Source organism: Mobula birostris, chromosome 12 (genome assembly GCF_030028105.1).
Source record: "Mobula birostris isolate sMobBir1 chromosome 12, sMobBir1.hap1, whole genome shotgun sequence".
In the NCBI taxonomy this organism is placed as follows: Eukaryota; Metazoa; Chordata; class Chondrichthyes; order Myliobatiformes; family Myliobatidae; genus Mobula; species Mobula birostris.
Genome location: NC_092381.1, coordinates 114,061,753 through 114,088,832, shown reverse-complemented (window position 1 = coordinate 114,088,832; position 27,080 = coordinate 114,061,753). Strand labels below are relative to the sequence as shown.

The 27,080-nt window shown below is 46.9% G+C and overlaps 1 protein-coding gene across 1 annotated transcript in view; it reads right to left on the bottom strand.

Annotated features, from left to right (window-relative positions):
* Positions 1-462: 462 nt before the first annotated feature.
* LOC140206210 (proteasome subunit alpha type-6-like) overlaps positions 463-27,080 on the bottom strand; it is a 47,537-nt gene continuing 20,919 nt past the window's right edge. The window contains exons 5-7 of the mRNA XM_072274522.1: positions 16,907-17,085; positions 6,213-6,307; positions 463-744 (exon numbers count right to left, since the gene is read on the bottom strand). Coding sequence (XP_072130623.1) covers positions 687-744; positions 6,213-6,307; positions 16,907-17,085 — 332 coding nt within the window. The 3' untranslated portion in view covers positions 463-686. The remainder of the gene's footprint in view (positions 745-6,212; positions 6,308-16,906; positions 17,086-27,080) is intronic.

The window sequence follows — 27,080 nt, the reverse complement described above, 5'->3', positions numbered from 1 at the left end:
CCATATTGGAAAAGCAGGGTGTTGAGACCAGAAGCGAGGGTCGGGCTGCTCTATGACAATTGCTGCTCACCACTGAGGGTGAGGGTGAGGGTGAGGGTGTGCCCTGCTTCGGCTTCGTGCCTGAGGACTTACTTTTGTTCTGAATGCTTCTTGCTTAATTTTATTGTTGGCACGAGTTTTGTTTTTTTCTCCCTACACATTGGGTGTTTGAGGGTCTTTTTAATGGGTTCCATTGGGTTTCCTGTAAGGAGACGAATCTCAAGGCTGTCTAAAGTATTTATACTTCTATAAAAAGTGTACTTTGAACTTTGAAAGGAGGCATTGCAGCCAAATTGTACTGGCTGCCCTCAGAGAAAATAAATTCACACTGACTTTCTACCTTTTAGAGTGCCTCCAATCCATCAATAAACTGTCATTAATCTCATTCTCAAAATAATGTTTACATCAGCAAATTTTCACATCACTTTTATTCTGAGTTGGCAGAGGATTTTGCACACATAACAATGTAAGGTTACTGTACTTGTGAACATCTGCAGTTTCTATGCCATGCATTTGATGTGTTTAAAAGGAGTGTAGGAAAGAGTTAACATCCTGAGCCATTGTTGCTTGTTGAAGTGTACAGGTTTTCTATAATGGATCTTTTTGTTTGTAGAACAGTGTTTAAACACAGTGCTGGCGTGACACAGTTAGTCTCTCTCCGCAATGTCAACTAAGTGCTTCTCAATCGCAGATTCACTGAGGGTCCTGTAAGGGTGAAACGCAGAAGAGTTTCATGGTTAGGCTGGCAGCTGGAATGATTGCAGTAAGGGTCCAACCTACCAAAAAAATCCCCCTCTTGTCCAGGCTCTTCACCACCTCTTTCTCCTCACAGGAGGACAGCAGTTGGAATGATCTGCTGAAGTTGTACAAGACATTAGTGAAGCCAGATTTGCAGTTCTGGTCACCTACTTCTAGGAAAGATATCAATATGTTTGGAAGAGTGCAGAGAAAATTTACAAGGATGTTGCTTGAGAACCTGAGTTTTAGGGAAAGATTGAATAGGTTAGGTCTGTATCCCTAGGACATCGAAGAATGAGAGGAGACTCGATAGAGGTATCAGGTTTAATGTCGTGAAATTTGTTAACTTACTGGCAGCAGTGTATTGCAATATGTGGTAAAAATAGACAAAAAAACTGAATTGCAGTAAGTATATACATGTATATTAAATAGTTAAATTAAGTAGTGCAAAAACATAAATTAAAAAAAGTAGTGAGGTTGTGTTCATGGGTCAATGTCCATTCAGAAATGGGGTGGCAGAGGGGAAGAAGCTGTTCCTGAAACGTTCAGTGTATGTCTTCAGGCTCCTGTACCTCCTTCCTGATGGTAACAATGAGAAGAGGGCATATCCTGGGTGATGGGGTCCTTAGTGATTTATTACGTCTTTTTGAGGCATTGCTCCTTGAAGATGTCCTGGATACTATAGAGGCCAGTTGCCCATGATGGAACTGACTAATTACAAAATTATGAAGGGTGTAGTTAGGGTTAATGCAAGCAGACTTTCTCCTCTGAGGTTGTGTGAGACAAGACCTGGGGATCTGAGGTGAAAAGTGAAGTACTTAAAGGAAAAGTGAGGGGAAACTTCATTCAGAGGACGAGTGAGGCCAGTCTCGAATGAACTCAGCGGAAAGTAGTGGATGCAGGATCATTTGTAAATGTTAAGATAAATGTGATAATTACATTGTTGGGAAGGGTATGGTCCAGCTGCAGGTTTCTGTGCTGTAGCACTTATAGAATATAGAACATAGAAGAGTACGGCACGGGAACAGGCCATTCGGCCCACAATGCTGTGTTGAATATGTACTTACTTTAGAAATTACCTTGTCTTACCTATAGCCCTCTATTTTTCTAAGCCCCATGTACCTATCCAGGAGCCTCTTAAAAGACCCTATCGTATCCGCCTCCACCACTGTCGTCAGCAGCCCATTCCACGCACTCACCACTCTCTGCGTAAAAAACTTACCCCTAACATCTCCTCTGTACCTGCTTCCAAGCACCTTAAAACTGTGTCCTTTTGTGGCAGCCATTTCAGCCCTGGGAAAAAGACCCTGACTATCCACATGATCAATGCCTCTCATTATCTTATACACCTCTATCAGGTCACCTCTCATCTTCCGTCGCTCCAAGGAGAAAAGGCTGAGTTCACTCAACCTATTCTCATAAAGCATGCTCCCCAATCCAGGCAACATCCTTGTAAATCTCCTCTGCATCCTTCCTGAAGTGAGGCGAGCAGAACTGAGCACAGTACTCCAAGTGGGGTCTGACCAGGGTCCTATATAGCTTCAACATTACTTTCGGCTCCTAAACTCAATCCCATGATTGATGAAGGCCAATGCACCGTATGCCTTCTTAACCACAGAGTCAACCTGCGCAGCAGCTTTGAGTGTCCTATGGACTCAGACCCCAAGATCCCTCTGATCCTCCACACTGCCAAGAGTCTTACCATTGATACTATATTCTTCTATCATATTTCACCTACCTAACAGTATCCCTCCTCCCTACACCGTGTCCACATCCCTCTATCTTCCTCACATCCACGTGCCTATCCAAATGTATCTTAAAAGCCCTAATGTATTTGCCTCTACCACCAGACCAGGCAGCACATTCCAGGCATCCACCACTCTCTGAGTAAAAAAACTTACCCCTCACATCCCCTTTGTACCTACCCCCTTTCACCTTCAATGCATGCCCTCTGGTATTAGACATTTCTACCCTGGGAAACAGATTCTCTCTGTCAACTCGATCTCTGCTTCTCATAATCTTGTAAACCTCTATCAGATCTCCCCTCAGCCTCCGACTCTCCAGAGAAAACAACCCAAGTTTATCCAGCCTCTCGTGATAGCACATGCCCTCTAAACCAGACAGCATCCTGGTAAACCTCTTCTGCACCCTCTCCAAAGCCTCAACGTCCTTCTTAGAGTGGGGTAACCAGAACTGTGTGCAATACTCCAGATGTGGCCTAACCAGAGTTTTATAAAGTTGTATCATTAGCTCTTGACCTTTGAACTCCATGCCTCAAATTAAAAAAAAGCAAGATAAAACTCAATCAGTCTGTGACTCTGATAGGTTACAGGAAAGTGAGTGGGCTGATGGGATTGCTCTGTGAGCCAGCATTGACCTGATGGGCTGAGTGGCCTCCTATCCTGTACGGATTAAAGAGTGGGTTAGGAAATATTGAACTGCTGACACCTCTCACAGGTGTTCCCTCAGACACGCTGATGGTTACGCATGAATGTGGAGCTGCAATCCAAGTTGTTAATGAAACAATCGATCAGCTAGTTGCAGAAGCCTAGACCGACGGCAAGAATGTTCACAACAAATAAAATTTAATAAAAAAGAATGTTCACAACAAAGTCGTTGTGCTTGTGGTGGTTAATCTAACACAGAGAAACCTATTTGCCAGCGGCAGGATGTCTTTCAGAATGCACTGTCATTAAATGTCAAAGGTATTATACTCTGCCTGAAGCAGGGAGTGGCGGCCCAATTCTTCCTGATTGCTGTCACGGAAAATCCACCCACACATGTCGTGTTCAAGCACCCAGCCTGTGCTGAGGAAACTTCGATTTTCAGGGAAAACACAGGATCCGGGGAATCAGACCCCACATGAACTCTGAACTCTGGATTTGGCTTATTCTTGCCACGTGTATGGAGATAGAGTGAAAAGCTTGTCTTGAGTATTGTTCGTACAGATCAATTCATTACACAGTGCATTGAGGTAGAACAGTAACAGAATGTGGAAAGGTGTAACCGTTACAGTGTTTTCTCAGTCAGATTTCTGAATGGACACTGCCTCGCGATTCTGGTTTTCTGTCTTTTTACACTGCTCATTTCACTTGTACAGTTGTACTGATCTAACTGGCTGCGTTACTGTCTGGTACGGCGGGGGGTGGCGGGGGAGAGGGGGCTACTGCACTGGATCGAAGTCAGCTGCAAGAAGTTGTAAGCTTAGTCAGCTCCATCAATGACACCATCCTCCATAGTACCCAGGGCCTCTTTGAGGAACAGTGCCTCAAAAAGGCGACGTTCGTCATTAAAGCCCCCCGCCATCTTCCAGGGCATGCCCCTTTTCTCACTGTTACTGTCAGGAAGGAGGTACAGGAGCCTGAAGACACACACTCAACGATTCAGGAACAGCTTCTCCCCCTCTGCCATCTGATTTCTGAATGGACATGAACACTACCTCTCTACTTTTTCATTTCCATTTTTACACTATTATTGAACCATTTATTAATAATATAAGCATCTACACACACTTACTGTAATTCACAGTTTGTTCTCTATTATTGTGTATTGCTCTGTAATGCTGCCTCAAAGACAACAAATTTCATGACATATGCCGGCGATATATTTCACAACATATGCCCGGTTCTGATTCTTTTTGCTACCTCGATCTGGAATGATTGGTCTGGGTGACACACAAACATGTTTTTATCTTGGCACATGTGACAATATTAGATCACTGAAAGGAACAGGCAAAAGACTTTCCATCGTCTCACTGAATGCTGGAACAAGTTTGAGAGGCCTAATCCTGCTCTTCTTTTGTGCTTGCTGTCTTGTTAAGTGTTAGGGGACAGGTAATCATGGCTGATAAAGGAATTACAACAGGCACAGAAGATGTCATGGTCAACCACTGCAGCCACAGACTACCCTATTTGTGACACTCGTTTGTACCCAGGGCCAAGATTTCTGAAGTTGAGAGAGTGGAACTGTCCCAGTGGAATTGATTTTCCACTTTAAAAACTTGCCCACACAGGTTTCAATAGACAATAGACAATAGGTGCAGGAGTAGGCCATTCAGCCCTTCGAGCCAGCACCGCCATTCACTGTGATCATGGCTGATCATCCACAATCAGTATCCAGTTCCTGCCTTATCCACATAACCTTTGATTCTGCTATCTTTGAGAGCTCTATCCATCTCTTTCTTGAAAGCATCCAGAGACTTGGCCTCCACAGCCTTCTGGGGCAGAACATTCTATATATCCACCACTCTCTGGGTGAAAAAATTTTTCCTCAACTCCGTTCTAAATGGCCTACCCCTAATTCTTAAACTGTGGCCTCTGGTTCTGGACTCACCCGTCAGGGGAAACATGCTTCCTGCCTGCAGCGTGTCCAATTCCTTAATATGTTTCAATAAGATCCCCTCTCAGCCTTCTAAATTCCAGAGTATACAAGCCCAGTCGCTCCAATCTTTCAACATATGACAGTCCCACCATCCCGGGAATTAACCTTGTGAACCTACGCTGCACTCCCTCAATAGCAAGAATGTCCTTCCTCAAATTTGGAGACCAAAACTGCACACAGTACCCCAGGTGTGGTCTCACCAGGGCCCTGTACAGCTGCAGAAGGACCTCTTTGCTCTTATACTCAACTCCCCTTGTTATTTCCTGTCATCACCGGACACAACAGACAAACACCACTACATTGAAACATCGTAATATACAGTGAAATGTATCGTTTTTGCCTCAATGACCAATACAGTCCGAGGTGCAGCCCACAAACGTTGTCACGCTTCTGCGCCAACATAGTGTTTCCACAACTCACTAACTCTAACTATTACGTCTTTGGACTGTGCGAGGGAACCAGAACATGTGGAGGAGACCACGCGGTCATGGGGTGAACGTACAAACTCCTTACAGAACGTGTGGGGGAGACCACGCGGTCACGGGGTGAACGTACAAACTTCTTACAGAACATGTGGCGGAGACCACGCGGTCACGGGGTGAACGTACAAACTTCTTACAGAACATGTGGCGGAGACCACGCGGTCACGGGGTGAACGTACAAACTTCTTACAGAACATGTGGAGGAGACCACGCGGTCACGGGGTGAACGTACAAACTTCTTACAGAACATGTGGCGGAGACCACGCGGTCACGGGGTGAACGTACAAACTTCTTACAGAACATGTGGGGGAGACCACGCAGTCACAGGGTGAACGTACAAACTTCTTTCAGAACATGGGGAAAGCACGCGGTCACGGGGTGAACGTACAAACTTCTTACAGGCAGCAGTGGGAATTGAACCCAGGTCGGAGACATTGTGAAGTGTTCGGCCAACCACTACGCTGCCTTGCTGCGTAATCTGAATTACCTCCGATCATTAACTGAACGGTGGAATAACAGCACTGTTCCTATGTGATTCCTACTTCCCAGTCTGATTTTAAGAATTGTACAGACCTGAATTTGGGATTCTCCGAGGTGACGACGCCAACTTCTATCTCTGAAGCCTTGAAGTCCAGCGCCAGAACAGAGGACAAGCAAGTGATCGCAAGCTGTTAGAAAGAGAAGGGTCAAACTTAGTGGCAGCTACAAAAGATGGCTGCTGTGCTGAGACCAAGGAACGGTTCAGGGGTTGGCGCCTGAGCTTCCTCATACAAGTCCTATTTCAATCGAGTTATGTTTTGTAACTTTGAAACATTCATTCAAAGCAAGAGATGGGAGTATGGAACGTGGGCCTAACTTCGAGTTTACTGAAGCAAGACATGCACGTATCACCTGGTAACATGATGATGTAAGCAATTAACATACTTTTTACATATAACCTCTAATTAATTATTCAAATGGACAAGAATGCTTAATCAAACTATATACATATATATTAATACACACACACACACACACACACACACACACACACATATTATTGAAATACGAAATACACAACAAATTATTATGGTAAAACAGTTCCCTGTAATCACCAGAATATAAAGGTGGGTGGGGATGGAGGAAGGGAGGGAGGCTAGCTGTAAGGTGATAAGTGAACCCAGGGACGTGGGGAAGATCAAGAGCAGGAGAAGAAAGACTGGAGAGGAGAGAGGACAACAGCAGACAGGCTTTTGGCACATTGGCCTTCATAAATCAGAGCACTGAATACAGGAGTTCAGATGTTACTTTGAAGCTGTATAAGATATTGGCAAGGCCTAATTTGGAATATTGTGAAACCTGTCTACAGGAAAGATATAAATAAGATTGAAAAAGTACAGAGAAAATTCACAAAGATGTTACTAGGGGAAGGTTGAATGGGTTTGAACTTTATCCTCTGGAGCATCAGAGAATGAGAGGAGATTCGATAGAGGAATACAGAATGATGAGGGGTATAGATAGGGTAAATGCAAACAGGTTTTCTCCTCTCATGTTGGGTGAGACTGGAACTAGAGGTCATGGGTTAAGGGTAAAAGGTGAAATATTTCAGGAGAACCTGAGGGGGAGCTTCTTCACTCAGAGGAATACATGAGTGTGAGCGAGTTGCCAGTGGAAGTGATAGATCGTTTAGTTTCAAACCTTTTAAGAGGTTTAGATGGATAGGAGGGATATGGATGGCTATGGTCCAGGTGTGGGTCGATGGGATCAGGGAGAGGTTTGGATAGGTACATGGATAGGAGGGGTATGGATGGCTATGGTCCAGGTGTGGGTCGATGGGATCAGGGAGAGGTTTGGATAGGTACATGGATAGGAGGGATATGGATGGCTATGGTCCAGGTGTGGGTCGATGGGATCAGGGAGAGGTTTGGATAGGTACATGGATAGGAGGGGTATGGAAGACTATGGTCCAGGTGTGGGTTGATGGGATCAGGGAGAGGTTTGGATAGGTACATGGATAGGAGGGGTATGGATAGCTATGGTTCAGGTGTGGGTCGATGGGATCAGGGAGAGGTTTGGATAGGTACATGGATAGGAGGGGTATGGAAGACTATGGTCCAGGTGTGGGTTGATGGGATCAGGGAGAGGTTTGGATAGGTACATGGATAGGAGGGGTATGGAAGACTATGGTCCAGGTGTGGGTCGATGGGATCAGGGAGAGGTTTGGATAGGTACATGGATAGGAGGGGTATGGATGGCTATGGTCCAGGTGTGGGTCGATGGGATCAGGGAGAGGTTTGGATAGGTACATGGATAGGAGGGATATGGATGGCTATGGTCCAGGTGTGGGTCGATGGGATCAGGGAGAGGTTTGGATAGGTACATGGATAGGAGGGGTATGGAAGACTATGGTCCAGGTGTGGGTCAATGGGATCAGGGAGAGGTTTGGATAGGTACATGGATAGGAGGGGTATGGAAGACTATGGTCCAGGTGTGGGTCGATGGGATCAGGGAGAGGTTTGGATAGGTACATGGATAGGAGGGATATGGATGGCTATGGTCCAGGTGTGGGTCGGTGGGATCAGGGAGAGGTTTGGATAGGTACATGGATAGGAGGGGTATGGAAGACTATGGTCCAGGTGTGGGTCGATGGGATCAGGGAGAGGTTTGGATTCGTACATGGATAGGAGGGGTATGGAAGACTATGGTCCAGGTGTGGGTTTGGTGGGATCAGGGAGAGGTTTGGATAGGTACATGGATAGGAGGGGTATGGATGGCTATGGTCCAGGTGTGGGTTGATGGGATCAGGGAGAGGTTTGGATAGGTACATGGATAGGAGGGGTATGGAAGACTATGGTCCAGGTGTGGGTCAATGGGATCAGGGAGAGGTTTGGATAGGTACATGGATAGGAGGGGTATGGATGGCTATGGTCCAGGTGTGGGTTGATGGGATCAGGGAGAGGTTTGGATAGGTACATGGATAGGAGGGGTATGGAAGACTATGGTCCAGGTGTGGGTGGGTGGGATCAGGGAGAGGTTTGGATAGGTACATGGATAGGAGGGGTATGGAAGACTATGGTTCAGGTGTGGGTCGATGGGATCAGGGAGAGGTTTGGATTCGTACATGGATAGGAGGGGTATGGAAGACTATGGTCCAGGTGTGGGTTTGGTGGGATCAGGGAGAGGTTTGGATAGGTACATGGATAGGAGGGATATGGATGGCTATGGTCCAGGTGTGGGTCGATGGGATCAGGGAGAGGTTTGGATAGGTACATGGATAGGAGGGGTATGGAAGACTATGGTCCAGGTGTGGGCCGATGGGATCAGGGAGAGGTTTGGATAGGTACATGGATAGGAGGGGTATGGAAGACTATGGTCCAGGTGTGGGTCGATGGGATCAGGGAGAGGTTTGGATTCGTACATGGATAGGAGGGGTATGGAAGACTATGGTCCAGGTGTGGGTTTGGTGGGATCAGGGAGAGGTTTGGATAGGTACATGGATAGGAGGGGTATGGATGGCTATGGTCCAGGTGTGGGTTGATGGGATCAGGGAGAGGTTTGGATAGGTACATGGATAGGAGGGGTATGGAAGACTATGGTCCAGGTGTGGGTCAATGGGATCAGGGAGAGGTTTGGATAGGTACATGGATAGGAGGGGTATGGATGGCTATGGTCCAGGTGTGAGTCGATGGGATCAGGGAGAGGTTTGGATAGGTACATGGATAGGAGGGGTATGGAAGACTATGGCCCAGGTGTGGGTCGGTGGGATCAGGGAGAGGTTTGGATAGGTACATGGATAGGAGGGGTATGGAAGACTATGGTCCAGGTGTGGGTCGATGGGATCAGGGAGAGGTTTGGATTCGTACATGGATAGGAGGGGTATGGAAGACTATGGTCCAGGTGTGGGTTTGGTGGGATCAGGGAGAGGTTTGGATAGGTACATGGATAGGAGGGGTATGGATGGCTATGGTCCAGGTGTGGGTTGGTGGGATCAGGGAGAGGTTTGGATAGGTACATGGATAGGAGGGGTATGGAAGACTATGGTCCAGGTGTGGGTCAATGGGATCAGGGAGAGGTTTGGATAGGTACATGGATAGGAGGGGTATGGATGGCTATGGTCCAGGTGTGAGTTGATGGGATCAGGGAGAGGATTGGATAGGTACATGGATAGGAGGGGTATGGAAGACTATGGTCCAGGTGTGGGTGGGTGGGATCAGGGAGAGGTTTGGATAGGTACATGGATAGGAGGGGTATGGATGGCTATGGTCCAGGTGTGGGTCGATGGGATCAGGGAGAGGTTTGGATAGGTACATGGATAGGAGGGGTATGGAAGACTATGGTCCAGGTGTGGGTCGATGGGATCAGGGAGAGGTTTGGATTCGTACATGGATAGGAGGGGTATGGAAGACTATGGTCCAGGTGTGGGTTTGGTGGGATCAGGGAGAGGTTTGGATAGGTACATGGATAGGAGGGGTATGGATGGCTATGGTCCAGGTGTGGGTTGATGGGATCAGGGAGAGGTTTGGATAGGTACATGGATAGGAGGGGTATGGATGGCTATGGTCCAGGTGTGGGTCGATGGGATCAGGGAGAGGTTTGGATAGGTACATGGATAGGAGGGGTATGGATGGCTATGGTCCAGGTGTGGGTCGATGGGATCAGGGAGAGGTTTGGATAGGTACATGGATAGGAGGGGTATGGAAGACTATGGTCCAGGTGTGGGTCAATGGGATCAGGGAGAGGTTTGGATAGGTACATGGATAGGAGGGGTATGGATGGCTATGGTCCAGGTGTGGGTCAATGGGATCAGGGAGAGGTTTGGATAGGTACATGGATAGGAGGGGTATGGAAGACTATGGTCCAGGTGTGGGTCAATGGGATCAGGGAGAGGTTTGGATAGGTACATGGATAGGAGGGGTATGGATGGCTATGGTCCAGGTGTGAGTTGATGGGATCAGGGAGAGGTTTGGATAGGTACATGGATAGGAGGGGTATGGAAGACTATGGTCCAGGTGTGGGTGGGTGGGATCAGGGAGAGGTTTGGATAGGTACATGGATAGGAGGGGTATGGAAGACTATGGTTCAGGTGTGGGTCGATGGGATCAGGGAGAGGTTTGGATTCGTACATGGATAGGAGGGGTATGGAAGACTATGGTCCAGGTGTGGGTTTGGTGGGATCAGGGAGAGGTTTGGATAGGTACATGGATAGGAGGGGTATGGATGGCTATGGTCCAGGTGTGGGTTGATGGGATCAGGAAGAGGTTTGGATAGGTACATGGATAGGAGGGGTATGGAAGACTATGGTCCAGGTGTGGGTCAATGGGATCAGGGAGAGGTTTGGATAAGTACATGGACAGGAGGGGTATGGATAGCTATGGTCCAGGTGTGGGTCGATGGGATCAGGGAGAGGTTTGGATAGGTACATGGATAGGAGGGGTATGGAAGACTATGGTCCAGGTGCAGGTCGATGGGATCAGGGAGAGGTTTGGATAGGTACATGGATAGGAGGGGTATGGAAGACTATGGTCCAGGTGCAGGTCGATGGGATCAGGGAGAGGTTTGGATAGGTACATGGATAGGAGGGGTATGGAAGACTATGGTCCAGGTGCAGGTCGATGGGATCAGGGAGAGGTTTGGATAGGTACATGGATAGGAGGGGTATGGAAGACTATGGTCCAGGTGCAGGTCGATGGGATCAGGGAGAGGTTTGGATAGGTACATGGATAGGAGGGGTATGGAAGACTATGGTTCAGGTGTGGGTCGATGGGATCAGGGAGAGGTTTGGATTCGTACATGGATAGGAGGGGTATGGAAGACTATGGTCCAGGTGTGGGTTTGGTGGGATCAGGGAGAGGTTTGGATAGGTACATGGATAGGAGGGGTATGGATGGCTATGGTCCAGGTGTGGGTTGATGGGATCAGGGAGAGGTTTGGATAGGTACATGGATAGGAGGGGTATGGAAGACTATGGTCCAGGTGTGGGCCGATGGGATCAGGGAGAGGTTTGGATAGGTACATGGATAGGAGGGGTATGGAAGACTATGGTCCAGGTGCAGGTCGATGGGATCAGGGAGAGGTTTGGATAGGTACATGGATAGGAGGGGTATGGAAGACTATGGTCCAGGTGTGGGTCAATGGGATCAGGGAGAGGTTTGGATAGGTACATGGATAGGAGGGATATGGATGGCTATGGTCCAGGTGTGGGTCAATGGGATCAGGGAGAGGTTTGGATAGGTACATGGATAGGAGGGGTATGGATGGCTATGGTCCAGGTGTGGGTCGGTGGGATCAGGGAGAGGATTGGATAGGTACATGGACAGGAGGGGTATGGATAGCTATGGTCCAGGTGTGGGTCGATGGGATCAGGGAGAGGTTTGGATAGGTACATGGATAGGAGGGGTATGGATGGCTATGGTCCAGGTGTGGGTCAATGGGATCAGGGAGAGGTTTGGATAGGTACATGGATAGGAGGGGTATGGAAGACTATGGTCCAGGTGTGGGTCAATGGGATCAGGGAGAGGTTTGGATAGGTACATGGATAGGAGGGGTATGGATGGCTATGGTCCAGGTGTGGGTTTGGTGGGATCAGGGAGAGGTTTGGATAGGTACATGGATAGGAGGGGTATGGATGGCTATGGTCCAGGTGTGGGTTGATGGGATCAGGGAGAGGTTTGGATAGGTACATGGATAGGAGGGGTATGGAAGACTATGGTCCAGGTGTGGGTCAATGGGATCAGGGAGAGGTTTGGATAGGTACATGGATAGGAGGGGTATGGATGGCTATGGTCCAGGTGTGGGTCGGTGGGATCAGGGAGAGGATTGGATAGGTACATGGACAGGAGGGGTATGGATAGCTATGGTCCAGGTGTGGGTCGATGGGATCAGGGAGAGGTTTGGATAGGTACATGGATAGGAGGGGTATGGAAGACTATGGTTCAGGTGTGGGTCGATGGGATCAGGGAGAGGTTTGGATTCGTACATGGATAGGAGGGGTATGGAAGACTATGGTCCAGGTGTGGGTTTGGTGGGATCAGGGAGAGGTTTGGATAGGTACATGGATAGGAGGGGTATGGATGGCTATGGTCCAGGTGTGGGTTGATGGGATCAGGGAGAGGTTTGGATAGGTACATGGATAGGAGGGGTATGGAAGACTATGGTCCAGGTGTGGGTCAATGGGATCAGGGAGAGGTTTGGATAGGTACATGGATAGGAGGGGTATGGATGGCTATGGTCCAGGTGTGGGTCGGTGGGATCAGGGAGAGGATTGGATAGGTACATGGACAGGAGGGGTATGGATAGCTATGGTCCAGGTGTGGGTCGATGGGATCAGGGAGAGGTTTGGATAGGTACATGGATAGGAGGGGTATGGAAGACTATGGTCCAGGTGCAGGTCGATGGGATCAGGGAGAGGTTTGGATAGGTACATGGATAGGAGGGGTATGGAAGACTATGGTCCAGGTGCAGGTCGATGGGATCAGGGAGAGGTTTGGATAGGTACATGGATAGGAGGGGTATGGAAGACTATGGTCCAGGTGCAGGTCGATGGGATCAGGGAGAGGTTTGGATAGGTACATGGATAGGAGGGGTATGGAAGACTATGGTTCAGGTGTGGGTCGATGGGATCAGGGAGAGGTTTGGATTCGTACATGGATAGGAGGGGTATGGAAGACTATGGTCCAGGTGTGGGTTTGGTGGGATCAGGGAGAGGTTTGGATAGGTACATGGATAGGAGGGGTATGGATGGCTATGGTCCAGGTGTGGGTTGATGGGATCAGGGAGAGGTTTGGATAGGTACATGGATAGGAGGGGTATGGAAGACTATGGTCCAGGTGTGGGTCAATGGGATCAGGGAGAGGTTTGGATAGGTACATGGATAGGAGGGGTATGGATGGCTATGGTCCAGGTGTGGGTCAATGGGATCAGGGAGAGGTTTGGATAGGTACATGGATAGGAGGGGTATGGATGGCTATGGTCCAGGTGTGGGTCAATGGGATCAGGGAGAGGTTTGGATAGGTACATGGATAGGAGGGGTATGGATGGCTATGGTCCAGGTGTGGGTCGGTGGGATCAGGGAGAGGATTGGATAGGTACATGGACAGGAGGGGTATGGATAGCTATGGTCCAGGTGTGGGTCGATGGGATCAGGGAGAGGTTTGGATAGGTACATGGATAGGAGGGGTATGGAAGACTATGGTCCAGGTGCAGGTCGATGGGATCAGGGAGAGGTTTGGATAGGTACATGGATAGGAGGGGTATGGAAGACTATGGTCCAGGTGCAGGTCGATGGGATCAGGGAGAGGTTTGGATAGGTACATGGATAGGAGGGGTATGGAAGACTATGGTCCAGGTGCAGGTCGATGGGATCAGGGAGAGGTTTGGATAGGTACATGGATAGGAGGGGTATGGAAGACTATGGTTCAGGTGTGGGTCGATGGGATCAGGGAGAGGTTTGGATTCGTACATGGATAGGAGGGGTATGGAAGACTATGGTCCAGGTGTGGGTTTGGTGGGATCAGGGAGAGGTTTGGATAGGTACATGGATAGGAGGGGTATGGATGGCTATGGTCCAGGTGTGGGTTGATGGGATCAGGGAGAGGTTTGGATAGGTACATGGATAGGAGGGGTATGGAAGACTATGGTCCAGGTGTGGGTCAATGGGATCAGGGAGAGGTTTGGATAGGTACATGGATAGGAGGGGTATGGATGGCTATGGTCCAGGTGTGGGTCAATGGGATCAGGGAGAGGTTTGGATAGGTACATGGATAGGAGGGGTATGGATGGCTATGGTCCAGGTGTGGGTCAATGGGATCAGGGAGAGGTTTGGATAGGTACATGGATAGGAGGGGTATGGATGGCTATGGTCCAGGTGTGGGTCGGTGGGATCAGGGAGAGGATTGGATAGGTACATGGACAGGAGGGGTATGGATAGCTATGGTCCAGGTGTGGGTCGATGGGATCAGGGAGAGGTTTGGATAGGTACATGGATAGGAGGGGTATGGAAGACTATGGTCCAGGTGCAGGTCGATGGGATCAGGGAGAGGTTTGGATAGGTACATGGATAGGAGGGGTATGGAAGACTATGGTCCAGGTGCAGGTCGATGGGACAGGGAGAATAACAGTTTGACACGGACTAGATGAGCTGAGGGACACATTTCTGTGGTGTAGTACTCTAGTACTCCAATCATCTTAAAGGAGGAGAGGAGGGCAGGGGTCTATTTACTGATCTCTCAGGTCCTCGTGACACAGAGGATGAACAATCGGGGTTTGCCATGGATGGAGGAAATGAGACAGAAGCAAGCAATTTGGTCCTTCAAGTCCAATCTTCCACCTCAGCATCACATTCCTGCCTTATCCCTATATCCCTTAAAGTACATCAGTGTTTGCTTTGAGTAATTCAATGCATAAGCCAGAACATCTCCCTGTCCTAAACACCCACGTCAGGATGCTGTTCATCGACTATAGCTCAGCATTTAATACCCTAATCCTCACAATCCTGATTGAGAAGTTGCAGAACCTGGGCCTCTGTACCTCCCTCTGTAATTGCATCCTTGACTTCCTAACCGGAAGACCACAATCTGTGTGGATTGGTGATAACATATCCTCCTCGCTGACGATCAACACTGGCGCACCTCAGAGGTGTGTGCTTAGCCCACTGCTCTACTCTCTGTATACACATGACTGTGTGACTAGGCATAGCTCAAACACTATCTACAAATTTGCTGACGATAGAGCCATTGTTGGCAGAATCTTAGGTAGTGACGAGAGGACGTACAGGAGCGAGATATACCAACTAGTGGAATGGTGCCACAGCAACAACCTGGCACTCAACGTCAGTAAGATGAAAGAGCTGATTGTGGACTTCAGGAAGGGTAAGACGAAGGAGCACATACCAATCCTCGTAGAGGGATCGGAAGTGGAGAGAGTGAGCAGTTTCAAGTTCCTGGGTGTCAAGATCTCTGAGGATCTAACCTGGTCCCAACATATCGATGCAGTTATAAAGAAGGCAAGACAGCGGCTATACTTCATTAGGAGTTTGAAGAGATTTGGCATGTCAACAAATACACTCAAAATCTTCTATAGATGTACCGTGGAGAGCATTCTGACAGGCTGCATCACTGTCTGGTACGGAGGGGCTACTGCACAGGACAGAAAGAAGCTGCAGAAGGTCGTAAATATAGTCAGTTCCATCTTGGGCACTAGCCTACAAAGTACCCAGGACATCTTCAAGGAGCAGTGCCTCAGAAAGGCAGCGCCCATTATTAAGGACCTCCAGCACCCAGGGCATGCCCTTTTCTCACTGTTACCATCAGGTAGGAGGTACAGAAGCCTGAAGGCACACACTCAGCGATTCAGGAACAGCTTCTTCCCCTTTGCCATCTGATTCCTAAATGGACATTGAATCCTTGGACACTACCTCACATTTTTTAATATATAGTATTTCTCTTTTTTGCACTACTTTTAATCAGTTCAATATACGTCAACTTTGAATGATTTACTTGTTTATTTATTATTATTATTATTTTATTTTGTTTTTTTTCTTCTACATTATGTATTGAATTAAACTGCTGCCGCTAAGTTAACAAATTTCACGTCACATGCTGGTGATAATGAACTTGATTCTAATTCTCCCTGGTCCCTGAGACAGGGGGATTCCTGATGCTTGAAACATGAAACAGCTGCTGGTCACTGTCCAATTCCTGGTTATGCAACCACTGACGCCAGGCAGCCAGCCTCTGAGGAGTATTGATAATGTCTGGGGTCACCCGTCTCATAAATTATGACACTGCCCAGAAGAAGGCAATGGCAAACCACTTCTGTAGAAAAATTTGCCAAGAGCAATCACAGTCATGGAACGACTATAATCACCCAAGTCATAGACACAGCACATAACAAGTAAACAAACGATGGTGAGGTGGCCTTCATTAGACAGGAGAATGAATTCAAGACTCGTACGGTAATGTTGCAGCTCTGTAAAACCCTGGTTCAACCACACCCGGAATATTTTGTTCAATTTCAATCACCTCATTATGGGAAGGATGTGAAAGCTTTGAGTGGAGGCGTAGTGCAGAAGGCTGCCTGGATTTTCCAAGAACAATCAAGGTCATGCAAACACCATGATCGCCTCCGTCATATGACACAGCACATAACAATGATGTCAGAGAACATGGCGCATAATGACGATGATGGTGAATCCATACCCGTTCTTGCAAAAATCCTACATCTCCAGAAACTAACAGAAAGGACAGAGGGAAGTGTGTCCTGGAAAGAAGCTGTGTTGAAACACAGGGTACCTCCACAGTGGCTCTGTACGTCAGGTCCGGTTTCTTTCTCAGCTTCTTCTCTAAGTAGCTGCTGGCCTCGATCTGTTTAACCCCTGCAGTAGTGGCCTTGAAGCCGCAGTAATAACCAGCAGGGTCACATTTGTATAGTTGCGGTCCGCGTTCGTCGTCGATGGCCAGAAGCATCATGCCTGCGAAGCAACAGCGAGAAAGGAGGTGGTACGTACTTCCCTGGAGCAATAAGATAGACTCTTGACCTCACAATCTACCTCGTTATGATCTTGCTCTTTATTGTTTACGTGCACTGCACTCTCTCTGGAGTTGTTACACTTCATTCTGCATTGGTGTTGTTTCACTTTGTTCTACCTCACTGCACTGTGTACTGATCTGATCTGTATGAACAGTATGCAAGACAAACCTTTCACTGTGTCTCCGTACATGTCCTCCAAGAGGACCACAAGCCTTATCTTAAGGTTTTGAGGCTTGCATGCCTCAATGACCCGGAGAGCTGTGTTGGCTGAAGTCAGGGCTTTATGCTTTGGTTCCCGGTAGGGTTACCTGTGTCAAAAAGGTAGGGGCCAGACTAAGAGTGGTCCACCGGTCCTCCAGGTTCAGGGGTTTAACTCAGGGCTAACAACCCTGACATAGAAAATAGGTGCAGGAGTAGGCCATTCGGCCCTTCGAGCCTGCACCGCCATTTATTATGATCATGGCTGATCATCCAACTCAGAACCCCGCCCCAGCCTTCCCTCCATACCCCCTGATCCCCGTAGCCACAAGGGCCATATCTAACTCCCTCTTAAATATAGCCAATGAACTGGCCTCAACTGTTTCCTGTGGCAGAGAATTCCACAGATTCACCACTCTCTGTGTGAAGAAGTTTTTCCTAATCTCGGTCCTAAAAGACTTCCCCTTTATCTTCAAACTGTGACCCCTTGTTCTGGACTTCCCCAACATCGGGAACAATCTTCCTGCATCTAGCCTGTCCAATCCCTTTAGGATTTTATACGTTTCAATCAGATCCCCCCTCAATCTTCTAAATTCCAGCGAGTACAAGCCCAGTTCATCCAGTCTTTCTTCATATGAAAGTCCTGCCATCCCAGGAATCAATCTGGTGAACCTTCTTTGTACTCCCTCTATGGCAAGGATGTCTTTCCTCAGATTAGGGGACCAAAACTGCACACAATACTCCAGGTGTGGTCTCACCAAGGCCTTGTACAACTGCAGTAGTACCTCCCTGCTCCTGTACTCGAATCCTCTCGCTATAAATGCCAGCATACCATTCGTCTTTTTCACCGCCTGCTGTACCTGCATGCCCACTTTCAATGACTGGTGTATAATGACACCCAGGTCTCGTTGCACCTCCCCTTTTCCTAATCGGCCACCATTCAGATAATAATCTGTTTTCCTATTTTTGCCACCAAAGTGGATAACTTCACATTTATCCACATTAAATTGCATCTGCCATGAATTTGCCCACTCACCCAACCTATCCAAGTCATTCTGCATCCTCTTAGCATCCTCCTCACAGCTAACACTGCCACCCAGCTTCGTGTCATCCACAAACTTGGAGATGCTGCATTTAATTCCCTCATCCAAGTCATTAATATATATTGTAAACAACTGGGGTCCCAGCACTGAGCCTTGCGGTACCCCACTAGTCACCGCCTGCCATTCTGAAAAGGTCCCGTTTATTCTCACTCTTTGCTTCCTGTCTGCTAACCAATTCTCTATCCACATCAATACCTTACCCCCAATACCGTGTGCTTTAAGTTTGCACACTAATCTCCTGTGTGGGACCTTGTCAAAAGCCTTTTGAAAATCCAAATATACCACATCCACTGGTTCTCCCCATCCACTCTACTAGTTGCATCCTCAAAAAATTCTATGAGATTCGTCAGACATGATTTTCCTTTCACAAATCCATGCTGACTTTGTCCGATGATTTCACCGCTTTCCAAATGAGCTGTTATCACATCTTTGATAACTGACTCCAGCAGTTTTTCCACCACCGACGTTAGGCTAACCGGTCTATAATTCCCCGGTTTCTCTCTCCCTCCTTTTTTAAAAAGTGGGGTTTGACTGGTCAAACAAAACTGTTACTGAAACAGCAATGAAGAATCCTCCTACATCTGAGGATGTCCAAGGACAGAGAGAGATGGAGGTCCTTAGCGTAGGGACGTAACTAACAATAATGAGCCAATTCCAAAGCAAGTTTCAACATTGGTTGATGATTTATAAGCAAGGTTTGTTTACTGGCGAACTGCACAGATGGGACTAGCAGAACTTAAGTATGCACATGACTCATACGAAATAGAATGCTTGCTGGAAATACTCAGCTCAAGATGCAGCTATAAAGATGGCCAGATGATGGTATTTTATTTGGAGTTTGAGGAGATTTGATGTGTCACCTGAAACACTTGAAAATTTCTGTGGGTGTACTGTGGAGAGTGTTCTGACTGGCTGCATCACTGTCTGGTGTCTGGTATGGAGGGTGAGGTGCTACTACACAGGTTCAGTGGATGTAGTGTAGATGGATTTCAGCAAGGCATTTGATAAGGTACCCCATGCAAGGCTTATTGAGAAAGTAAGGAGGCATGGGATCCAAGGGGACCTTGCTTTGTGGATCCAGAACTGGCTTGCCCACAGAAGGCAAAGAGTGGTTGTAGACAGGACATATTCTGCATGGAGGTTGGTGACCAGTGGTGTGCCTCAGGGATCTGTTCTGGGACCCCTACTCTTTGTGATTCTTATGAACAACCTGGATGAAGAAGTGGAAGGGTGGGTTAGTAAATTTGCTGATGACACAAAGGTCGGGAGTGTTGTGGATAGTCTGAAGGGCTGTCAGAGGTTACAGCGGGACGTTGATAGGATGCAGAACTGGGCTGAGAAGTGGCAGATGGAGTTCAGCCCGGATAAGTGTGAAGTGACACACACAAAATGCTGGTGGAACGCAGCAGGCTAGGCAGCATCTACAGGAAGAAGTACAGTCAACGTTTCGGGTCGAGACCCTTCGTCAAGTGTGAAGTGTGAAGTGGTTAATTTTGGTAGGTCAAATTTGAAGACAGAATATAGCATTAATGGTAAGCTTCCTGGCAGTGTGGAGGATCAGAGGGATCTTGGGGTCCGTGTCCATAGAATATTCAAAGCTGCTGTGCAGGTTGTCAGTGTTGTTAAGAAGGCATATAGTGTGTTGGCCTTCATCAACTGTGGGATATGGAGCTTAGAAAAATAGAGGGCTCTGCGCTAGGGAAATTTTAGGCATTTTCTAGAGTAGGTTACGTGGTCAGCACAACATTGTTGGCCGAAAGGCCTGTAATGTGCTGGAGATTTCTATGTTCTATGTCCTAAGCTGCAGAGAGTTATAAAATCAGTCAGCTCCATCACAGGTACTTGCCTCTGTAGTATCCAGGACATCCTCAAGGAGCGATGCCTCAGAAAGGCACCATTTGTTATTAAGGACCCCACCACCAAGGACATGCCCTCTTCTCACCGTTACCATCAGGGAGGAGGTACAGAAGCCTGAAGATACACACTCAACGATTCAGGAACAGCTTCTTCCCCTCTGCCATCAGATTTCTGAATGACATTGAACCCATGAACACTACCTCACTGCTTTTTTATTTTTATTTTGCACTACTTATTTAATTTAAATATATTTAATATACATATACAGTGCCTATAAAAAGTATTCACCTCCCCCTCTTGGAAGTTTTCATGTTATATTGTTTTACAACATTGAATCACAGTGGATTAATGTGGCTTTCTTTGACACATTGATCAACAGAAAAAAGACTCTTTGATGTCAAAGTGAAAACAGATCTCTACAAAGTGATCTGAATTAATTGCAAATACAAAGCACAAAATAATTGATTGCATAAGTATTCACACCCTTTAATATGACACACCAAATCATCACTGGTGCAGCCAATTGGTTTTAGAATTGTGTAGGGTGCCCTAGCTACCCTGGACCCCCATCAATTTGCCTATCGCCCCAACAAGTCTACAGAGGATGCCATCTCCACGGCACTTCACTCTGCCCTGACCCACCTAGACAGCCCCAACTCTTACGTTAGAATGCTGTTCATTGACTTTAGTTCCGCATTCAATACTGCGATCCCCTCCAAGCTTATGGCCAAACTTCGCCAGCTTGGTATCAGCTCATCCCTCTGCAATTGGACCTTGGACTTTCTGACTAACAGACCCCAATCAGATAAGTTAGACAACCTCTCCTCCTCCACTCTCACCCTGAACACCGGCGTGCCTCAAGGCTGTGTGCTGAGCCCTCTTCTGTACTCCCTTTTCACCTATGACTGTGTTCCTGTATATGGTTCTAACTCCATAATCAAGTTCGCAGACGACACCACGGTGGTTGGTCTGATCAGAGGGGATGATGAGACGGCCTACAGGGTCGAGGTCCAGCACCTGGCTGCGTGGTGTGCTGACAACAACCTGGCCCTTAACACCCAGAAGACCAAGGAGATTATTGTGGACTTCAAGCATGCTAGGAGCCACACTCATGTCCCCATCTACATCAATGGAGCTGTAGTGGAGTGTGTATCAAGCTTCAAATTCCTTGGTGTCCACATTTCCGAGGATCTCACCTGGTCCCTGAACTCCTCCATCCTGATCAAAAAGGCACAACAGAGCCTTTATTTCCTGCAGAACATCAAGAAAGCTCACCTCTGGCCCAGGATACTGACGGACTTTTACTGCTGTACCATTGAGAGCATACTCACCAACTGCATCTCAGTGTGGTATGGCAATTGTCCCATATTGGACCACAAAGCACTCCAGCGTGTGGTGAAAACTGCCCAGTGGATTATCGGCACCCAATTGCCCACCATTGAGAACATCTACCATAAACGCTGCCTGGGCAAGGTGAAAAGCATTATCAAGGATGCACCTCACCCTAACCGTGGACTTTTTACTCTCCTCCCACCCAGTAGGCACTACAGGAGCCTCCGCTCTCGCACCAGCAGGCACAGGAAGAGCTTCTTCCCTGAGGCTGTGACCCTGCTGAACCTCACATCACAGCACTAAGCAGTATTGCACCCATATTGTACTGTCTCAGTACTTTTATATTTGTGTGCTGTAGCACTTACTTTTTATTCGCAGTTATTTTGTAAATAATACTATTTTTTTGCACTTCTGGTCGGATGCTAATTGCATTTCATTGGCTTTGTATCTGCACTCAACACAATGACAATAAAATTCAATCTAATCTAACCTATATATAAACCTATGTGCAGTTAAGGTGTTTCAATTGATTGTAGTAAAAATACACCTGTATCTGGAAGGTCCAACTGCTGGTGAGTCAGTATCCTGGCAAAAACTACACCATGAAGACAAAAGAACACTCCAAGCAACTCCATGAAAAGATTATTGAAAAGCACAAGTCGGGAGATAGATACAGGAACATTTCCAAGTCACTGAATACCCTTGGAGTACAGTTAAGTCAATCATCAAGAAATGGAAAGAATTTGGCACAACTGTAAATCTGCCAGAGCAGGCCGTCCTCAAAAACTGAGTGACTGTGCAAGAAGGGGACTAGTGAGGGAGGCCACCAAGAGACCCATGACAGCTCTGGAGGAGTTACAAGCTTCAGTGGCTGAGATGGGAGAGACTGCGCATACAACAGCTGTTGCCTGGGTGCTTCACCAGTCACAGCTTTATGGGAGAGTGGCAAAGAGAAAGCCACTGTTGAAAAAATTCACATGAAATGTCAGCTAGAGTTTTCCAGAAGGTACGTGGGAGATTCTGAAGTCAGCTGGAACAAGGTTCTATGGTCTGATGAAACCCAACAGCATGAATGGCAGTGATGCTTCACTACCAGATGAACTCAATGCCTTCTATGCCCACTTTGAAAGGGAGAACACAACTACAGGTGTGAAGATCCCTGCTGCACCTGATGACCCTGTGATCTCTGTCTCAGAGGCCGATGTTAGACTGTCCTTAAAGAGAGTGAACTCTCGCAAGGCAGAAGGTCCCAATGGGGTACCTGGTAAGGCTCTGAAAACCTGTGCTAACCAACTAACAGAAGTATTCAAGGGCATTTTCAACCTCTCACTGCTATGGGTGGAAGTTCTCACTTGCTTCAAAAAGGCAACAATTATACCAGTGCCTAAGAAGAATAATGTGAGTTGCCTTAATGACTATCACCCAGTAGCACTCACATCGACAGTGATGAAATGCTTTGAGAGGTTGGTTATGACTAGACTGAACTCCTGCCTCGGCAAGGACCTGGACCCATTGCAATTTGCCTATCGTCGCAATAGGTCAACGGTAGACACAATCTCAATGGCTCTCCACATGGCTTTAGACCATCTAGACAACACAAACACCTACATCAGGATGCTGTTCATTGACTATAGCTCAGCATTTAATACCATCATTCCCACAATCCTAATTGAGAAGTTGCAGAACCTGGGCCTCTGTACCTCCCTCTGCAATTGGATTCTTGACTTCCTAACCAGAAGACCACAATTTGTGTGGATTGGTGATAACGTATCCTCCTCGCTGACGATCAACACTGACGCACCTCAGGGGTGTGTGCTTAGCCCACTGCTCTACTTTCTGTATACACATGACTGTGTGGCTAGGCACAGCTCAAATACCATCTGTATAAATTTGGGGACGATACAACCATTGTTGGTAGAATCTCAGGTGGTGACAAGAGGGCGTACAGGAGTGAGATATGCCAACTAGTGGAATGGTGCCGCAGCAACAACCTGGCACTCAACGTCAGTAAGACGAAAGAGCTGATTGTGGACTTCAGGAAGGGTAAGACGAAGGAACACATACCAATCCTCGTAGAGGGATCAGAAGTGGAGAGAGTGAGCAGTTTCAAGTTCCTGGGTGTCAAGATCTCTGAGAATCTCACCTGGTCTCAACACACCGATGTAGTTATAAAGAAGGCAAGACAGCGGCTATTCTTTATTAGGAGTTTGAAGAGATTTGGCATGTCAACAAATACCCTCAAAAACTTCTATAATTGTACCGTGGAGAGCATTCTGACAGGTTGCATCATGTCTGGTATGGAGGGGCTACTGCACAGGACAGAAAGAAGCTGCAGATGGTTGTAAGTCTAGTCAGCTCCATCTTGGGTACTGGCCAACAAAGTACCCAGGACATCACTAGGGAGCGGTGTCTCAGAAAGGCAGCGTCCATTGTTAAGGACCTCCAGCACCCTGGGCTGCCCTTTTCTCACTGTTACCATCAGGTAAGAGGTATAAAAGCCTGAAATCACACACTCAGTGATTCAGGAACAGCTTCTTCCCCTCTGCCATCCGATTCCTAAATGGACATTGAACCCTTGAACACTACCTCACTTTTTTAATATACAGTACTTCTTTTTTTTGCACATTTTTGTTTTAATCTATTCAATATACATAATTGTTTTACTTGCTTATTATTATTATTATTTTTATTTTATTTATTATTATTTTTTTCTCTCTGCTAGATTATGTATTGCTGCTGCTAAGTTAACAAATTTCACGTCACATGGCGGTGATAATCAAATTAAAGAGGCTAGGCGTGAGGAGGTTAGTTCACAACAGGGGGATGGGAACCAGTGCAGAGAGGCAGAGGGGTGTAAAGTGAGGGTAGAAGCAAAAAGTACTAAGGAGAGGAGTAAAAGTGGCAGGCCGACAAATCCAGGGCAAGCATTAAAAAGGGCCACTTTTCAGCATAATTGTATGAGGGCTGAGAGAGTTGTAAAAGAGCGCCTGAAGGCTTTGTGTGTCAATGCAAGGAGCATTCGTAATAAGGTGGATGAATTGAAAGTGCAGATTGTTATTAATGATTATGATATAGTTGGGATCACAGAGACATGGCTCCAGGGTGACCAGAGATGGGAGCTCAACGTTCAGGGATATTCAATATTCAGGAGGGATAGACATGAAGGAAGGGGAGGTGGGGTGGCGTTGCTGGTTAAAGAAGAGATTAACGCAATAGAAAGGAAGGACATAAGCTGGGAAGATGTGGAATCGATATAGGTAGAGCTGCGTAACACTAAGGGGCAGAAGACGCTGGTGGGAGTTGTGTACAGGCCACTTAACAGTAGTAGTGAGGTCGGAGATGGTAATAAACAGGAAATTAGAAATGTGTGCAATAAAGGAACAGCAGTTATAATGGGTGACTTCAATCTACATGTAGATTGGGTGAACCAAATTGGTAAAGGTGCTGAGGAAGAGGATTTCTTGGAATGTATGCGGGATGGTTTTTTGAACCAACATGTCGAGGAACCAACTAGAGAGCAGGCTATTCTGGACTGGGTTTTGAGCAATGAGGAAGGGTTAATTAGCAATCTTGTCGTGAGAGGCCTCTTGGGTAAGAGTGACCATAATATGGTGGAATTCTTCATTAAGATGGAGAGTGACATAGTTAATTCAGAAACAAAGGTTCTGAACTTAAAGAGGGGTAACTTTGAAGGTATGAGACGTGAATCAGCTAAGATAGACTGGCAAATGACACTTAAAGGATTGACGGTGGATATGCAATAGCAAGCATTTAAAGGTTGCATGGATGAACTACAACAATTGTTCATCCCAGTTTGTCAAAAGGATAAATCAAGGAAGGTAGTGCACCCGTGGCTGACAAGAGAAATTAGGGATAGTATCAATTCCAAAGAAGAAGCATACAAATTAGCCAGAGAAAGTGGCTCATCTGAGGACTGGGAGAAATTCAGAGTTCGGCAGAGGAGGACAAAGGGCTTAATTAGGAAGGGCAAAAAAGATTATGAGAGAAAACTGGCAGGAAACATAAAAACGGACTGTAAAAGCTTTTATAGATACATAAAAAGGAAAAGACTGGTAAAGACAAATGTAGGTCCCCTGCAGACAGAAACAGGTGAATTGATTATGGGGAGCAAGGACATGGCAGACCAATTGAATAATTACTTTGGTTCTGTCTTCACTAAGGAGGACATAAATAATCTTCCAGAAATAGTAGGGGACAGAGGGTCCAGTGAGATGGAGGAACTGAGCGAAATACATGTTAGTAGGGAAGTGGTGTTAGGTAAATTGAAGGGATTAAAGGCAGATAAATCCCCAGGGCCAGATGGTCTGCATCCTAGAGTGCTTAAGGAAGTAGCCCAAGAAATGGATGCATTAGTGATAATTTTTCAAAACTCGTTAGATTCTGGACTAGTTCCTGAGGATTGGAGGGTGGCTAATGTAACTCCACTTTTTAAAAAAGGAGGGAGAGAGAAACCAGGGAATTATAGACCGGTTAGCCTAATGTCGGTGGTGGGGAAACTGCTGGAGTCAGTTATCAAGGATATGATAACAGCACATTTGGAAAGCGGTGAAATGATCGGACAAAGTCAGCATGGATTTGTGAAAGGAAAGTCATGTCTGACGAATCTCATAGAATTTTTTGAGGATGTAACTAGTAGAGTGGATAGGGGAGAACCAGTGGATGTGGTATATTTGGATTTTCAAAAGGCTTTTGACAAGGTCCCACAGAGGAGATTAGTGTGCAAACTTAAAGCACACGGTATTGGGGGTAAGGTATTGGTGTGGGTGGAGAATTGGTTAGCAGACAGGAAGCAAAGAGTGAGAATAAACGGGACCTTTTCAGAATGGCAGGCGGTGACTAGTGGGGTACCGCAAGGCTCAGTGCTGGGACCCCAGTTGTTTACAATATATATTAATGACTTGGATGAGGGAATTAAATGCAGCATCTCCAAGTTTGCGGATGACACGAATCTGGGTGGCAGTGTTAACTGTGAGGAAGATGCTAAGGGGATGCAGGGTGACTTGGATAGGTTGGGTGAGTGGGCAAATTCATGGCAGATGCAATTTAATGTGGATAAATGTGAAGTTATCCACTTTGGTGGCAAAAATAGGAAAACAGATTATTATCTGAATGGTGGCCGACTAGGAAAAGGGGAGGTGCAACGAGACCTGGGTGTCATTATACACCAGTCATTGAAAGTGGGCATGCAGGTACAGCAGGCGGTGAAAAAGGCGAATGGTATGCTGGCATTTATAGCAAGAGGATTCGAGTACAGGAGCAGGGAGGTACTACTGCAGTTGTACAAGGCCTTGGTGAGACCACACCTGGAGTATTGTGTGCAGTTTTGGTCCCCTAATCTGAGGAAAGACATCCTTGCCATAGAGGGAGTACAAAGAAGGTTCACCAGATTGATTCCTGGGATGGCAGGACTTTCATATGAAGAAAG